The sequence below is a fragment of the Petaurus breviceps genome, unplaced genomic scaffold, assembly GCF_028583685.1.
Source record: "Petaurus breviceps papuanus isolate PSGF00001 unplaced genomic scaffold, PetGlider_PUasm1.0 183, whole genome shotgun sequence".
NCBI lineage: Eukaryota > Metazoa > Chordata > Mammalia > Diprotodontia > Petauridae > Petaurus > Petaurus breviceps.
In genome coordinates, this window is record NW_027185791.1 from 21983187 (window position 1) to 22001393 (window position 18207).

General features: G+C 41.0%; 1 protein-coding gene across 1 annotated transcript in view; it reads right to left on the bottom strand.

Moving 5' to 3' along the window:
• Window positions 1-13145, bottom strand: part of CDC14B (cell division cycle 14B) — a 144553-nt gene extending 131408 nt beyond the window's left edge. Inside the window, exons 1-4 of the mRNA XM_069088039.1 lie at window positions 12696-13145; window positions 11998-12066; window positions 6295-6348; window positions 5649-5754 (exon numbers count right to left, since the gene is read on the bottom strand). Of these exons, the coding sequence (XP_068944140.1) occupies window positions 5649-5754; window positions 6295-6348; window positions 11998-12066; window positions 12696-12887 (421 nt within the window). The 5' untranslated portion in view covers window positions 12888-13145. The remainder of the gene's footprint in view (window positions 1-5648; window positions 5755-6294; window positions 6349-11997; window positions 12067-12695) is intronic.
• Between the last annotated feature and the right edge of the window lie 5062 nt (window positions 13146-18207).

Genomic DNA, 18207 nt, shown 5'->3' on the forward strand with positions numbered 1-18207 from the left:
CTGGCTTCAGCTTTGTCCAGATCTTCTGGCCAGGAAGAGGACATTGTGTTTCTTATTTGTGTCCTAGCAGCATTGTACTGGGAGCCAAGGACAAACTGAAAAGAGATTTACAGCTCTACAAGGAGCCTAGCAAAGGACCCATGTCATGCCTAAGAGAAATTTCTTTTTTTTTCACTTTTTTCTTTTCTTTTTCTTTTTTTTTTTTTTTTGCTTTTTGGAGGGCGATTGGGGTTAAGTGACTTGCCAAAGGCCACATGGCTAGTTTCTGTGTTAAGTGTCTGAGGCCAGATTTGAACTCAGGTTCTCCCAACTCCGGGGCCAGTCCTCTATTCACTGTGCCACCTAGCTGCCCCCTAAGGGAAATTTCTTGAGCAACCCACAAATGGGATAAGAAAACTTACAACATCTAGGAGCTGAGAACTACCCCTTTGCTACATGTATTATCTAAGTTTGAGCCTATTTTTTAGGGGACTCTGTGTGTACTTGTGTGAGACTGTGTCATTGTGGGGATATATTCTACCAACTATTCTTACTATAAAAATACTTTCTAAAAGCTAGTTGTCTAAAATGATTCTCAGCTGATAATCCTGGGGGAAGCACATTAGTGGAAGCTTGAGACAATTGCACTAGATAATCACCCTCAACTTAGGGGGTACCTACCCCTAGGATCCTGAGGGGCAGATACAGACTTGAACCAGGATCTAAGACTCATCTGTGAGAGTGTGAATTGGGATAAGGTTCTTTAAAGCTTCCATGGGCTGTATAAACAATTACGGAAACGAATTTAGAAAATCTCTGGGTAGTGGGGGGGGGGTGATAAAGGGTACCCTGGTCAGTTGAGTTCCCCTCCCATTCTAATACACCTGATAAAATTACAGGGTGTGGACTTTTATCAGAAAGGGACACATCCCACATAACTTGATATGTGTTCTGTCTCTTTGCTGAGTGACATGCACTTTACTAGAACGACATAAAAAATTCCGATTGGTCCCGAGAGACTGGAGACTGCCCTGAGAGTGAGGAGGAACTGCCCATGTTAGTCTATAAGATGAATGAGGAATAAAGTCTCTGTCTCTCTTTTGGATCCTTCTCTTTTAAGAGTCTTCCAACACTGTCTCACTTGTACTGGGAGGAGGGGAAGGGAGGAAGGAGTTTTCTCTCTCTTGATTCCCCCCACCATTCCCCAGTGTAATGGAACCCACAAAGAACAGAAAGAATGTGTACAAGCCCATGAGCCTAGACTTCAAGTTCCTTCTCTTTTCTTGCCTGAACAAAGGAAATCAGAATTCTGAGAAATGGACCATTTTTCCACCTTGCTAGTTATCTACCTCACAGGTTGAGAATTACTGAATTTGAAATTAGGCCACCAGTCAACCAGAGGATGAAGAACTTTTCAGAGGAGAACATGGGCATCACCACGATCATCCCAGAGTCAAAGATCTATCTGGACCTCGTGAGTGCCTCAGATAGTGAAGGTCTGAGGTGAAAGTGAAATCTCCCTCAGCCGGCCTATAAAGTTGCCATTAAAACTTCCGAGGTAAATAGAATTGAATAGCATTTGAAATGTGTCCGAGGTAAATAGAATTGAATAGCATTTGAAATGTGTTACGTTGGAGTTTTTTCCAAGTGTGCTGTTCAATCCTTTGCATCTTAAATATTTTCTGTGACAAAGGATGTAAACAGCTGCCCTAGGCTACATCTCCAGATTGTGCCTTAACTGATTTTTCTATAAGATACGCCATTACCCAAATCTTGGGTAGACCCTGGACATGGACTATACTTAAGCACTGTTTTAGAAATTTCCTTGAAGTTCTAGTCCAGGATGAGTGTAGAGCCAGACACAGAAAAATCTGACTCTCCGCCGAGCTGAATCAGTCTGTGTGAGCACAAAGCTAGAACCTCTTATGAAAAGGGGCACCTTGGACCATGGAGTATATTTGTTATGTTTCAACCTTTACCTATTTACTGTAGGAATCACTCTTAGTTTAAGCATAAACTAAGCCAAACTAAACAGTTCACACCTAATTAATTCATCTGTTAAATGAAGGAGATGGATTAGAGGGCCTCTGAAGCCCCTTTCATTTCTGTATATGATCCTATTACCCTACTTACACAGAGTTCTATGAATGCAGAGTCTGTTAAGATTTTCAAAGAGCACAGGAATGATGCTCTCAAAATGTCATGGTCATGATTCATGACGCTCCTCCACTCACACCTACCTCTCTCTTCTGTCTCCCAACCCCCCTACATAATAACTACTTTTTGGGGGAATTAAGATCTATCTTAAAATAAGAAATTATTATCCCTCATAAAATGACAATTTTAAGAGCCTCTGAATAGAGGAAATAATAGAGAAGTTTCATGAAAAATAACTGCATAATACATAAAATATCTGGGAGTCAATCTAAGGTACACTCAAGAAAGACTTATTTAAATACAATTATAAAACACTGAAGAAATAAGGAATGACTTAAATAATTGGAAGGATTGCTTCAAATTATCTGGAATTGTTCATTATCGATCACACCAATATAATAAAAATAACTACACTAAATTTAAATTAATTTATCGATTTTGTGCCAGATTAATCAAACTAACAAGGGGATTCTTTATGATGCTAGATGAAATAACAAAATTAATCTGATCAGCAAAAGTTCTAGTTTCTCAAAGCAAATAATGAAAAAAATATAATTTTATGTGATACAGAAGCAATCATCAAAACTAGTTTGTATTGATTAATAATAGAAAATTAGATCAGTGAAAGAGACTAGATAAGGAAGAAGTCATAAACCAGTGAATGAACCAAACTAGTCAGTTTTCAATAAATCGGAGAACATACATTACTTGGGGGAATGACTCCCTATTTGATAAGAACTTTGCAGGGGAAAAGCTGGCAGAAATGAGGTTTAGACTAAAAACTTTTACTGTATACCAGCATAGGCTAAAAGTAGAGAGACTGTCTGAATATAAAAGATCACACCATTAAAAAAATTAGAAGATTATAAAATTTTCAGGGTGCTCACAACTATGGCTAATGGGAAAATTCTAATCTAAACAAAGAATAAAAGTACTCACAAAAATTATATTTGACCAAAAAAATCCAAATTTGGCAGTTTAGATTATATGAAATTTTTGGATGCACACAATTCAACTAAGACAAGATGGGATGTGGTTGACTGGGAAAAATCCCTGAATCATATATCTCTAATAAGAATCATAAGATAGGGGCAGCTAGATGGCGTAGTGAATAGAGCACCAGCCTTGAAGTTAGAAGGACTTGAGTTCAAATCTGGCCTCAGACACTTGACTCTTAACTAGCCATGTGACCTTGGGCAAGTCACTTAACCCCAATTGCCTTGCCTTCCCCCCTCCAAAAAAAATAAAGGCAGAATCATAAGATAGTTGATTTGAGATAGAAGGGAACTTCCCCCCATTTTACAAATGAGTAAACTGAGACTAAAGGAGGTTAAATGACTTGCCCAGTGTTACACAGATGCAGGGTCTGAAGCATGATGTTAATCCAAGCCTTCCTGATTCTAAACTCTCTCCGAAGTATGTTTATGGTGTGACATCCATGACATATCTACATGGAATTTAATAAAAAAAAACCCAGAAGACCAAGAGCCATTTTCCCAGGGAAAAGTGGTTAAATGATATGGAAAACCAATTCTCAAATTTATTTGGGACTTGACCAAGGTGAGCATTTATTTTGCTTGACTTTGCACGTTTGTCACAAAGGCTTTGTTTTTGTTTTTGTTTTTGTTTTTTTTTAATGGAGAGGTGAAAGCAAGAGAAAACACATTTTTGTTCATTGAAAAGAAATTGAATTGGGGCGGCTAGGTGGTGCAGCGAATAGAGCACCAGCCCTGGCATCAGGAGGACCTGAGTTCAAATATGACCTCAGATACTTGACACAATTACTAGGCATGTGATTTTGGGCAAGTCACTTAACCCAACTGCCCTCCAAACAAGCAAAAAAAAAAAAAAGAAATTGAATTGAACAAATAAAAAATTACAAACTATTAGAAACATTAAAGATTCTTTAAATTACTAATAGTAAGAGGAATGAAAATCAAAATAACTTTTAGGTTTCACCTGGCACCCAGCAAATTAGCAATGACAAAAGATGGGGTGGTTAATATTGAAGATGTGGGGCAGTTAGGTGCTTAGGGTGGGGCCTGGAGTCATGAAGACCTGCATTCAAATCCGACCTCAGACACTTACTACTTATGTGACCGTAGGCAAATCGTTTAACCTCAGTTTCCTCATCTGTAAAACAAGGATAATAAAAACACATACTTCTCAGGATTGTTAGGTGCTAATGAAATAATAATTGTAAAGTGCTTGGCACATTTATTGATGTTGTTCAGTCATGTCCAACTCTTCATTACTTTATTTAGGGTTTTATTGGCAAAGATACTGGAGGAGCTTGCCATTTCCTTCACTAGCTCATTTCATAGTTGAGGAACTAAGGCAAACAGGGTTAAGTGACTTGCCTAGGGTCACACAGTTAGTGAGTGAGCGTCATAAAGATGAGTCTTTTTGTCTCCAGGCCCAGCACTCTATCCACTGAGCAAGCTACTGGCCTGCTTGGTACATTGTAAGAATTACACGTAAATGTTAGCTCTTATTATCAAAACTGAAGGTGCTACTGGAAGAGAGGCAGAGGGAATCCACTTGTGATGGAACTGTGAAATAGTTCAACCATTCTGGAAAACAATTTGGAATTTCCCTTTAAAAGAAGACTAAAGTGTCCATTTTCTTTGTTTCAGAGATTCCATCTCTAAGTATGTACCCCAAAGATGTCAGAGACAGAAAATAAGGTCAAACTGCACACCACAGCATTCATAGCAGCAGCAGAGACCTGGAAATAAAGAAGATGCCCACTGATCTGACTGGGAAATGGCCAAATAAATCTGTTACATGCATATAATGGGATCTTACAGCAATGAACATATGAACAATTTAAAGAAGTGCGGGAAGACTTATATGAACTGATAGAGAGGAAAGAGACCCAAGAAAACAAATCTGCACAATAACCACAAAAATACAAATGAAAAAAACAACACACTGAACATTGTGTAATTGTAATGACCAAGCTTGACCCAGGAGGCAAGGCGAGGAAAAGCCCATCCTTTGTTGCTTCAGAGAGGTGGTGGACTATGGATATGGAACACTGCACACATTTCACGCTCAACTGATGCGTTGGTCAGTTTTGCTAAATTACCTTTTTTCCCTCTTTCTTTTCTATTTATTTGCAAAACATGGCTCTCTAGGTAGGAGAGTCGGGAAGGATAAATTTGGAAATTAAGGGGATGTAAAATTAAAATATCAATAATTTTTTTTTTTGCCTTTTGGAGGGCAGTTGGGTTAAGTAACTTGCCCAAAGTTACACAGCTAGTATTTTTGTGTGGGTGTTAAGTGTCTCAGGCCGGAACCAAACTCAGGTCCTCCCAACTCCAGGGCCCTCGCTTTACTCACTGCGCCACCTAGCCGCCCCTATCAATAAATTTTTAAAGGCCCCCAACTCATATTAACTATTTTTTCTCCACTATAATACATGCTATAGATTCACAAATAAATATATTCACAAAAGGAAAACATTAATTTTTCTTACAGCAAAATGAAAGACCCAGCAGTATACTTACCTGAAGTAGCAATTCCTTCACCCTTCTTCATTCCAAGTTTTCTATAAATTTTTCTCTCAGTATCAACATAGATTTCATGAGGATACCCTGTCAGCTTGCAGAACGGCTAGGAAAGAAAGAGAAAAACTGAGTCATTCAAAAGAAAATATATAGGGGTGGCTAGGTGGCTCAGTGAATAGAGCACTGGCTCTGGAGTCAGGAGGACCTGAGTTCAAATCCAGCCTCAGACACTTCACACAAAAACTAGCCGTGTGACCTTGGGCAAGTCACTTAACCCCAATTGCCCTACCTTCTCCCCTCCAAAAAGCAAAAAGAAAGAAAGGAAAAAAATATATATATAGAAAAGGTAACACTGGTTTAATTTTATTTGTAGCCAAAAAATTTATATAATGTAGAATCTAATGTCTGAAATTAAATTGGTTTAATCTTACTTTTTCCTAAATGGAGAGGAAGTATGGCACAGGGGATACAGTTAGGAATACCTGGATTCAAGTCCTGTCTCTGACACATAGTCCTTACCTCTAAATTATAGATAATTGCAGCTCAGCACCAGTGGAAGGAATCTGCACACTGGGAACTCCCTATGTCAAGAGAATCATAAGTTTGGATCAAGAAATACAATTTTTCTTATTCACCAACTACATACCTCAATATGTTGGAAAGAAGACTGTCCAATAACTATCAGTGTGACATTAGCATCCTTTGAAAGAGAAAAAAAAGACATAACTACATAAGATTATAGCTTGTCATTAATCTTGTCTTATAAAGCACTTTAACAAATATCTTATTCATTAGGAACTACTTATTTTACATCTGTCTCCTCATCCTTCAATTTTATTCTATTTTAATAACAGTATTCCACAGCATTAGGATGAAAGACTCCAAAAATGCATAGGCAATAACAAAAAAAGTTATGCTAATTCTAAATTGTGATTTCTGGCAAGATGGCTAAGTGAGAGGGCATGACTAAGCCCAGCTTGGGATCCCTCATTACCTCAAAATAGTTAGCAGAACGAAATAGTGTAAACAAAAAAATAAAAAAGGAAAAGGAAATGTTTTTCTTACAAGGAAAATCCTGGAGAAAAAGGATGAAGAAATAAGGAAGTAAAAAATGTCTCCTGAATGAAGAAATAATAAGACATAAAGTTAGAAGAGGAGAAATCCTAATGGTGGTGGCGCAAAATGCCAGAAAACAGAATGGGGAATCCTCACTTGTTTTTTTAAAGCTTGATAACTGCATTAAAAGAAGAGAGAGTTAAATCAGGATTTTTTTTTTAAAGCTTAATATTGGGGTGGCCAGGTAGCACAGCAAGTAAAAGCACTGGCCCCAGTGTCGGGATGACCTGGGGATTGAATCCGGGCTCTGACACTTAGCACCCACCCAGAAACACCTGGCCGTGTAACCTTGAGCAAGTTACTTAACCCCAATTGCTTAAAAAAAGCTTAATATTTATTGAGATTATTGATTAATAACTAGATTAATAATAATTATCAGTAACTAACTAAATAATATAATTTAATATTTAATAATATAGTACTTTAAGGTTTGTAAAGCATTTCACATTTCTGTTGATTAGTATTTATCCTGCCTATATCATATTTATACACAGTTGCTTACATATTATTTCCTCCATTAGACCGTCTTTTGCCTTATTTTAATTTTTTATAAAAATAGGGTTTTAAAGAAAAAAAACAAAGAATGAAAACGGTTGAGGAGAGATTTTAAAAAAATGAATAAAGGAGTGGACCTCCTGAAAAAGAGAATGGAAGAGATGGAATGCCAAAATTCAAAGATTCAATAAAAATATTAAAAAGCAAAAAGCACAAAATTGGAAGAACATGTAAGGTCCCTACAAATTAAAGCAACTTATTCTAATGGCACAGATTGGTAAGGCAGTTGTGGCAAGTCCTACAGAACTTAGAGTTTCGTAATGCTTTCCATATTTTTGCTCTCTGTAGACCTTTTGTGTGTATGAGGATATAGTGCTGCTCTCCAGAACTCTGTAACTGCCATACCACCTTTCCTCATCCTAAGGACTGTACATTAATTAAACCACTCGCTATAGAATAAACCCGCGCACACACATTTACATGTAGCTTTATTAATAAGTAAGGCCTGTATCACCTTGTTAGGATCTTTGTGTAAGGGACATTTATTTATCCTCTCCTAAGTGAGAATTTCACATGTCATATCTGAGAGAAAATAAAAACCATAGGAGACTTTAGATTCCTCACTTCAGAGAACTTAAAGCCCTTTTTCCTGACACCTGCCTGGTAATTGGCATGTATCCCATAAGTGTTTATTACCCGTGAATAATCACTTCACAGGTAAAGTGCCCATCTCGGCCCAGATGGCGCCCTAGCAGCAGGCAGTGAATGCTCTCCATGGCTCCAGCTAACTTTGAATACATCAGGGAACATTCCACTTTCATCCCTCACAACTAATTACTGTGCTCAGAGACAGAAAAATTTAGATCTTGAAGTGGTGGTAACAGATAGCATCTTGTTCCAGCCATCACTATCCTGGAATGCCAGAAAAGGAAGGGCCATTTCTAGCACTCATGAGAGACGGGACTTTTACTGCACAAAAAAGGAAAGCTGGGAGACCATACTATCAGAACCGGGCAACTGTCATACCATTGCCCCACGCCAGATGAAGATGGAGGCCTTAAGTATCCTACTTAAGCCTATAGCCAGATGTGAAGATTATACTTTAATAAATCTTTGACATTTAAATATGGCACATGGACTTTTTTCCCCTCCTTAATTAGGGCACTTGGGTCACTTAATCACCTTTTTTGGAGAGGTATTTGCCACCAAATAAAAGAACCAAAATTAGCAGAAGAAACTAATCAAGTCTCCTCATTATAAATTTTCTCAAATTCAAGGACCCTCATTTCAACTGCTTCAGTGAATGGCCCTAATTAATAACCTAATAACTGGCTTCCAAAAAAAAAAAAGAAACTCATGATGAAGCAGAGTGCATGTACATATCACATTGTAAGAAATCATGAAGAAAATTCCTTTTAGTACTGGAGCTAGAAGGCAAAGCTCTGGTTCACTGGTTACTAACAGAGAGGAAGCCTAAATGTAACTCTCCCTTAAAAGCATTTTGACAAATTCCAGAGCTTCAGTAAATATCTCACAAACAGTCAAAAAGGCACAGATTCCACCATTAATTTGGAGCTACAAGAAACCCCCAAGGTCATCTACTCCAATCTCCTCATTTTACAGATTAGGAAACTGAGGCCTGAAGAGGATAAGTTACTTATCCATAGTCACACAGGTAGACAAGTCCCAGAGGACTTTAAACTCTGGACCTTTGACTCCAGATCCAGCATCATACTGTATCAAGTACAAATTGAGAGATTAAAGATTAGGCTGGAATATGATACCAAAAAGTAAAGGAAAATGACTTGTACCCAAAGATAAAAGGTAAGTATAACCCTATATGGGGAAATATTATTTTTAACATGCTTGATGGTTTCAAACATACCTTTAAAGAAAATCAAAGGTGAGCAAAGCTTTTATTGTTTGCAACTGTAGTTATTGTTTGCAAATGTAGAAAACAAGAAGATCTTGGATTTAGAGTTAGGAAGACCTAGGTCTGACTCCCTCTGGCACTTAGCTGTGTGACCTAAGAGAATCCCTTAACTTCTCTGTGCCTCAGGTTCCTTATCTGGAAAATGCGGCCACTGGGGTCACTTCCAGAACTAAATGACTGATCCTATCCTCCCAGATTCAAAGTGTTTGAATAAACTAGATGATGCAAGTGCTAGCAAGCTGCAAAGTGTCCCAGGTAGCAGGAGTCCTACTCTGTAAGCAGGTCACAGAAGGAGGGGGAAGGAAAGGTGGAGCCCCTCTTATTGCCAGGAACCACACTAGGCACTCTGCAGATGTTATCTCATTTGATCCTCACAGCCAACCTGTGCGGCAGGTGCTTTTATTATCTTCATTATCAAAGTTGAGGAAACTGTGGGTTGTGACTTTTCCAGGGGTCACACAGCTAGTAAGTCCTTGAGGTGGGAGGCAAGTTCAGGTCATCCTGTCTCCAGGCCCGGCTGCCTCTGAGGGACTGAAGAATCCACAATGAATTTAGGCCATAGGATTTTATAGGTGATCCACAGAGTGTTGGTGAAGAATGAAATTAGTATTTCTTGGAATGAAGGTGCCATAGTGAAGGTCATTCAAATAAAGAGGTTGTCACCAAGAGGCAAAAGAACTCAGGTATGATTTAGCAGACAATAATGGTACCAAATTAACTGAGTTAAATCACACATACTTTCTGTTCAAAGTCAAATAACTAGAAAAGTGCAAGGTGTCAAGTTATATCAGCTGTTTAAAGAAAAACAACACTCAGTTATTAGAAAGTTTAACTATTTAGGGGCATATAATTTATGTGTATACGTGGGGAGGAAGGTGTTTGTTGCCTTGTCAAAAGGAAGCTATCAATACATTTTAAAAGCATTTTAGAGACACAAATTACATTTAGACAGCTCCTTCAATAAGTCAGATTTCCCTAAATTATATGATTAATGAGTTTTATTACCATAAAAAGTCTATGGGGGGTGGCTAGGTGTTGTAGTGAGTAGAGCACCAGCCCTGGAGTCAGGAGGACCTGAGTTTGGATCCAGCCTCAGACACTTCACACACACACACACACACACACACACACACACACACACACACAACTAGCCGTGTGACCTTGGGCAAGTTACTTAACCCCAATTGCCCTCCAAAAAAAAAAGCATAAAAAGTGGATGAGGGAAGAATGAAAGCAACTGACAGAAGAGTTACTTAATGAGAGATTCTCTATTCATTTTAGTTTCACACATCCAATCAATGAAGAAGTATCCAATGTACTTTTGCTGAACATAAAGTACTGAGGTCTAAATTCAGAAAATAAAATTCGCATCTACATCTTTGAAGCAAAAAGACTTCTGCAAGTGGCCACTGTGGATGAGAAACTTAGGGAAGGTGAAAATGAATGCAAGTGTAGGCCTGAGAGAAGGATTGTTGTTACTACAACAAAGCAGTAAAAATGATGGATGTTCGAGCCTGGTGTCTCTCTGTCCTCACTTGTGGCATCTATTACTGAGTTTCTGTCAACTTCTCTAGATCTGACTGCTGTCTATTTGCGTGGACTGTGGAGACATCATCTGGTTCACTCCTATGGTATTTATTTACCCAATGGCTGTTGCTTACTGGGCCTGTGATTTATTACTGTCCTTGGGTTTTGAATGGTGCCAATAATGCACAGTCCAGTGTTGTCTGCCATTCTATTGTCACATTATACTGAGACCATGTACCTCAGGTCCTGACTAGGACGCATTAGAAGTCCTGCAGACCCCAGCCTTCTACAATCTAGAACGAGCTCCTTAGCCTGTGAAAAGGGGGTCTGAAATTATCTTCCTACTGGGAAGGATAAGACAGAAATGGTGAAGTGAATTGAAATCTAAGATAAGAGAGATGGTGGCTAAGAAAGAAACCTGGATAAGTTAGTTATGCCAGAGAGCGAGGTGACAGAGTAGACAGAATGTTGGACCTGGAATCAAGAACTGAAATTGAATTCTGCCTTTCAGACACACACTAGCTCTTGTGACCAGGGGAGTCATTTAACCCTTCTCAGCCTCGGTTTCATCTATAAAACTTGGAAGAATACCTACTTCACAGGGTTTGTTGGGTGCTTTCCATACCTTAAGTGCTACATAAATGTCAGATGTTATATCCCAGGATACTGAAACAAACTGTGCATGTTTAGTCTGGAGACGACTTAACAAGGAAATGATACCTGTCAACGTTAGTTGAAGGGCTGGCACGTGGAATATGTTATTTTGTTTGGCCCCAGAGGACAAAACTGCTAGTCATGGGCAGCCCTTGCAGAAAGGCAGATAAAGGCTTAATGTAATGAAAAGCTTCCTAGAAATTAGAATAAATGGAACAGGCTGCCTTTTGAGGCAGTGGGTTTCCCTCGTGAGATATTAAAGCAAAGGCTACATGGCCCCTTTTGGGGCATATCATAGAAAGCATCTTTGTTCAGGTGTGGCCTGGACTTCAAGACCCCTGAGCTCTGAGATTTCAGCTCTGAGATTCTATGACTTAATCATTCCTAAGCTGTTGTTAGCGACCCTTGGATTTATTCTCTGTGTGTATGTGTGTGTGTGTATATATATATATATATACACACACATACACACACACATGCACACATTTCTTTTCTCCTGACAGAATATAAACTATTTGAAGGCACAGGATATAATTTGTAATGCCAGCACCTAGCCTGCTGCTTTCCACCCTTAATAAAAGCCCATCGATGGACTAATCTTTCCCATGCACTTAGGAAACTTACTTGTAAGAAATTCTTGGGGATTTTGGCCAGGTCTTCCACATATTCTTTACAGATGTAACACAAGAAATGCTGAAACATCAATGCAGCAAGACAAGCAGGTTAGGAACTCACCCCGACATGAGCATCCTGAAGGGGACCAGTTTTCATAAACTCAGTACACTCAGAAGTTTAGCTCTGGGGGCACCACTCATAGTGAAACTGAAAAGAATCCACCACCTCGGTCGTTGTGTGTGGACACAGAAGAAAGGACAGAGAAGCGCCTTCCAAGCCAGAGGCGGATGAGCCGGACCGCTATTTTGCATTTTCCCCCCTCAAAAAGCCAAAGAAAGACGACTGGCGGAGGGGCGCGAGGGGAGCTACACCTGGGTTTTCCTTCTCTTGGCTTCTTTCTCTAGGATGGGTGGGGCCGTGAACTTATTGTTTTAAAAGCTATTTTGAGAACTATTTCAGGACACTTGGTTTCCTTTGTAATCAATGCTTCTAAGTGTTAAAAACACTGAACACACGAGAAAGGGCCAGCGGACCACACGGCCAAAGGGAGAACCAAGGTTAAGAGCCCTGGCCACGGGAAAGGGGACAAAGGCCCTAACGCTCCGCCCGTCCGGGATTCCCGGAGCCTGCAGCCCCTCCTTGAAGCGGGTTAGAAGCAGCTTTAGGACTGGGCCGGCGGAGGCAGCGGCTCCGCAGCCACGTCTCACCCGCACGAACACCACGATGGCCCGGCGCTCCCGGAAGAGCGCCCCGAACGGGATCTCTCTGCCCGAGGCATCGCGCACCGGCAGCTCGGCCACGTCCTCGGCCAAGGGCGCGCCGCGCTCCGGCTCCGGCGGCTGCAGCGGGCCCAGGCTGCAAATCTGCTGCGTGACGGCTCCGAGCGCGGCGCTGGCCATTGGGGCGCCCGGCTCCACTCCTCCGTCCTGGGGACCCACAGCAGGGCTGGAGGGGGCGAGGCAGCCCCTCGGGAGGCTGGGCCCGTGCTGGGCTCTCCTGCCCCCGGGCGATCCGGGAGGTGGCCGAGGGCCTGTGTCCCGGAGCCTGCGGAGGTGGGGCCAGAGGGGCTCCGAGGGGTGGGCCGGCCTTGGCCGCTTCTGCCTTCCTGTCCTGGACGGTGTAGACGGGCGCTGCACGTCTGGGCGTGTGCACACGGACACAGACGCCCACGCCCACAGACACACACACACACACACACACACGCACACACACGCACACGCGCCCTTGGCCTTCCCAAAATGGGAAAAAAAATAAAGAACACTAATGAGTGTCGGGCACGCCGGGACTCCAGGCCCGCACCCTGGCGCTCTTCTCCTGGGCTGGGTGCCATCTCTAAAGACCAGGCTGTCAATTTTAGCAAAAGAAAAGACAAACTGGCGCGTGTGAATCCCAGAAACTGTTTAGAGAACCTGAGAAAAACCTCTCAAGTCAGCACATCTTTTTTCCTGGATGCTGAGCAGCGCGGGCTCAAGACTTGGACACATAGTAGCCGTGTGGTTATGGACAAATCAATCAGGCAGCTCTCCCAAACTGTAAAGGACAACTTTGTTGCCATTGTGCGTCTGTGAGGGATTTCCCACCTCCATGAATCTTTGGTCCAGCCCCGAGCCTCCTGGGCCCCACAACAAAGCTTTATTGTTCAGTCGTTTCAGACTCTTTTGTGACCCCGTTTGTGACTTTCTTGGCAAAGATGCGCAAGGAGTTTCCCATTTCCTTCACAGATGACAACATCGAGGCAAACAGGGTTAAGTGACTTGCCCAGGTCACACAGCTAGTAAATGGCAGCGATCAAATTGGAACTCAGGAAGAGGCGGCTTCCTGGCTCCAGACCTGGCCCTCCATCTGGTGTGCCACCAAGCTGATCCCAAGAAAACTTTAGTTGATGACAAATTAAAGCCAACAGGATAAGAAATTATGGTACTTGGCAAGTTGAACAGGGGTAAACAATTTTGGACTGGTACTTTTCCAGTATAAAAGATTTATCTTGGGGTGGCGAGGTGGTGCAGTGAATGGAAAACCCGCCCTGGTGTCAGGAGGACCTGAGTTCAAATTCAGCTGCAGACACTTAACACTTACTAGCCGTGTGACCGTGGGCAAGTCACTTACCCCCAACTGCCCTCCAAAAAGCAAAAAAAAAAAAAAAATAAGAGATTTATCTTCAAATTCTTCCACCCCTTATCTAGTATTTCTTTTCAGCAGAAATGAGAAGAAAGATTTTGAAAAAACTAACTTTGTTGTCTTCATCTCATAGTGATCCTGGTTTCTACCAAGACAGGGTGGAACCACCTCACAAAGCTAATGAGGGCACTTAATCCTGGAATAACCACATTGTGCACTTTTGGGGACTGTGTGAACATTGATTAGTGGTAGCCTTCCACCCAGAAAAATTTTTATTTGTCATGTGGGAATTGACCTTGCTCAGTTTCAAATAGATCTATCCCTATATAAAACTCTCTCCTTTTCCCCACTTTCTGATATTCCTTTAAAAAAATCATTAATGCCTTTTGTTTTTACATCAAAGTCCATTTCCACATCTCTGCAGAATGAACCCTCCCAATAAAGAAAAAAAATATTAAAAGCACAGGATACAGTGATCCTAGCTGGTGATGTATGTATGCACCATTTTGCTGACAGGCAAGAATATGTTTAATCATAAGTTTCTTGGACAATCCCTGGCTTTTCAGTTACCCAGAGTTCAGATTCCTTGTAGTGACCTGTTAATTTATGTTGTTCTAGTCTGTACTCATTTTGTCCTGTTGTCTGTTACGTCCTTCAAATAATCCTGAAAATTGTTGATTTTTTTTTTTTTTGGCACATGCCTTATTGGTAGAGAACTAAAGGGTAGTGATTTGCTCTACTGAATTAAAAGCTGTTTTAAAAAATAGTCACTAATGACAGATAATAGAAGGATCTTGTATTGCTTACCTTTTCAGCAAATTGTAATCATGGGATTGGTTTATTGTGGAAAATTGTCAATTTCCAACTAATATCTTTTTGAAGAATCCTTCCATTCCTGTCTACAATAGTCTCATTAAAATGTTACAGAAGTAGGCATATCTGTTGGTGGTTAATGTTGATATTCTCAGCCTTTGGGAAAATAACAGAAGTTCTTTAGTAACTGTGGACTTCTTTCTGAACAAAGGCCCATCTTTTTAGTGCCAGTATGCCATCAGGGTTTAATGACAACTTGCATAATGTCCATAATCATGTGAAGAAAAACAAAACTGATTCTGTTCAATGTAGTGACCAGCTGTAGTCCATTTGTCATGGAGCACTACAGTCTCTGAAGAATTAAAAATGTCTTACTCAGAAGGCACTTAAAGAGAGGATCACCATGGGTATGAGCAGGTTGAAACAGATAACACATAAGGAATTACAAAGAAAAATCAGAGTAAAAGATGTATGGCCAAAAACAACATGCCTGCCAATTGGTGAAAGGGATAGAGAACCAAAGGGGGATGGGGAGCCTGCAGCCTTGAGGTCACATGTGGTCCTCTAGGTCCTCAAGCACAGCCCTTGGAATAAACCCAAATTTCACAGAAAAATTCTCCACCCTTGCTGAGTAGCCTATGTGCTATTCTGGCATTCTTCCAAAATCAGGAAAACGTGGCGGAGTCCCTAGCTCTTTGGGTGCTCCTCCTGCGGTAAACTTTTTGGGACAAAATACGTAAGAGGCAGACAAGATAGACAGGCATTACTGGGGTTCCAATCTGCATCACTGGAGGAGACGTTCATGTTGATTAGGTCACAGGTAGGTATTGGAGTGAGTAGTGTTTATTTTTTCCAATCCTGCTTAGATCACTTTATATCAGTTCGTACAAATCTTCCTATGTTTCTCTGAATTTTTCATAGCATATAACTAGATTACATTTTTATGTTCATTTGGTGGTGTCACATCCTTCCAGTTCTTTACTACTACAAAAAAGTGCTCCATTTAATACTTTGATACAGTATATAATAGGGCTTTATTTCTATCTGAAACTCTTGTCCCAAAATCCATTGGTTTGGAACTGTCTCCTTGTTGGTGAAGAAGAATTTAAATTTAGATGAATATGGGGCAGCTAGGTGGTGCAGTGAGTAAAGAGCCAGCTCCGGAGTCAGGAGGACCTGAGTTGGCTAGGTGGCACAGTGAGTAAAGCGCCGGCCCTGGAATCAGGAGGACCCGAGTTCGGTTCCAGTCTCAGACACTAAACACCCACACAAAAAAGCTAGCCATGTGACCTTGGCCAAATTACTTAACCCCAACTGCCCTCCAAAAAAGGCAAAAAAAAAAATTTAGATGAATATCTTAAATTGTATAGCACAATAAACTTCAAATGGCTGTGACTTACATATAAAAGGTCACATCATTTAAACAATTAGCGAATTGAAGGAAATAACTTTCACAATTGTGACTGGTGGAGAATACTTAATTAAAACAAGGTATATAAGTGATGATAAGAGATAAAATGGGCAATTTTGATATTATAATATTGAAAAGATTTTGCATGAAGAAAATGATTGTGACTAGAATTAAAAGAAAAAAGCAGTTAATTGGGAAAAAGCTCTGCAACAAATATTTGAAAAAGATATGACATCCAAGCTATGTAGGGAATTGATATAAATATACAAGAGTTATTTCCCAGGCATACATGGTCAGAGGATATGAATAGGTTGTTTTCAAAAGAGGAAATGGAAGTTATAAACAATCATATGAAAGAATGTTCCAAATAACTGATGATAAGGCAAAGTGTGTGTTAAAGTAACCTTGAAATTTCACCTCATATTCATCATATTGATAAAGATGACAAAACGGATGTACTGAGGCCTGTCTCAGTAGCTTGAGGGTGTCATTATGTGACTTGAAGGGAGGTAGAATAAACATTTCTAGCCTATTGTCTCCCCACCCTTCTCCAAGGGAGGCTTTAATTCCTGTCAGGAGAGGAAGCAGGAGTTTAGGGCCAACAGAAGTTTGGCTACTCTGCTGTCCATAGAGATGGGGTACCAGGCTAGAATTATGTCTGCCTTCCCCCTTAAATATTATCAGTGCAGGGGATATGGCTTTCCAGTTTAAACTGACTTCACTGTTTGATTGTTGGGGACCCCAAGCGCTATACTCAAGATGACTCCTTTCCCATCAAACACTATTTCTACAATAAGCACACACATGGCACTTAGCCAAGGAACCGACTCCTCCCAATCAGAAGCAAGAGAAGGCGTAAATAGGAAGATATATCCTAGACAATGCAGAGTGAAGGGGCTGTCCCATTGCTAGCAAGGTAATTCAGGTAAACCAAAAGAGTGTTCTAGATCTCACCCAACGAGAAGTTCCCTGAGGTGTCTAGGACAGCAAACTGGGGGTAGGGACATGATGGAGACTGACTGCCAGCTCCCTCACGTTGGCTCCTTCCCAGAGTCTTTCCCTTCTGTAACTGTAATGGGAATGTAAATTTAAAGATCTTCCCTGTCCCTAGGCTAAAGTGCACCTGGAGCCTGGGGTGGGAGGCTTGTTTTTCAGTAGATACTTCTTGATTGGCCAGTGAGTCAATAAGGTTGTTACATTCTCTGAGCCAGGAGAAGGCTATATAAGGCCTGATGTGTAGCTTTGTTTTGGGGCTCACTTTTTCAGGTGAAACTATGCGAAGCCATTGTCCAGGCCCCCCCCCCCCCTTTGAAACCCAGATGTTGTTTTGGTATGGATGTAATGGTTGGACAGTTTGGAAAACTGTCTACTTGATCTGTTTCTCTGTCTTGATAATTCTGTCTGTATATTCTGAAGTTCGGGGTGCTGACCTTTTTCCCCTGAACTAGGTGAACGATACATGTTTGACTAATTAAAGTAAGCTTGTTAACCCATTTTGAGTTGCTTTCCTTTAACAAAGCAGATCTAAGAACCTGTGGTGGTAGCAAACCCTGGGGACACTTGGGGTGCTTGCTGCTACAGTAACCTGAAGTGGGGTCGGCATTCTTCATTTTTTCTCTTGAAACTGGAAACCAGAAGTGCCAGAAACAAATGCAGAGCCTGAACGGAATTGGTGACTCAAAGCAACCAAATCTCGCAGAAGGTTGAGGAGCTCTCGTCTCTGCCAGTCCCACCAGCTCTGCACGCTCCTCATGTAGGCACAGGACGTTGATTCCTGTCAGAGAATAGAGTTCCATACCGATGGGACTGGGGACTGGAGGTCATACTGATGAATACTGAGAAGGCTGTGGGACGATGGGCACACTGTTGGTGGAGCT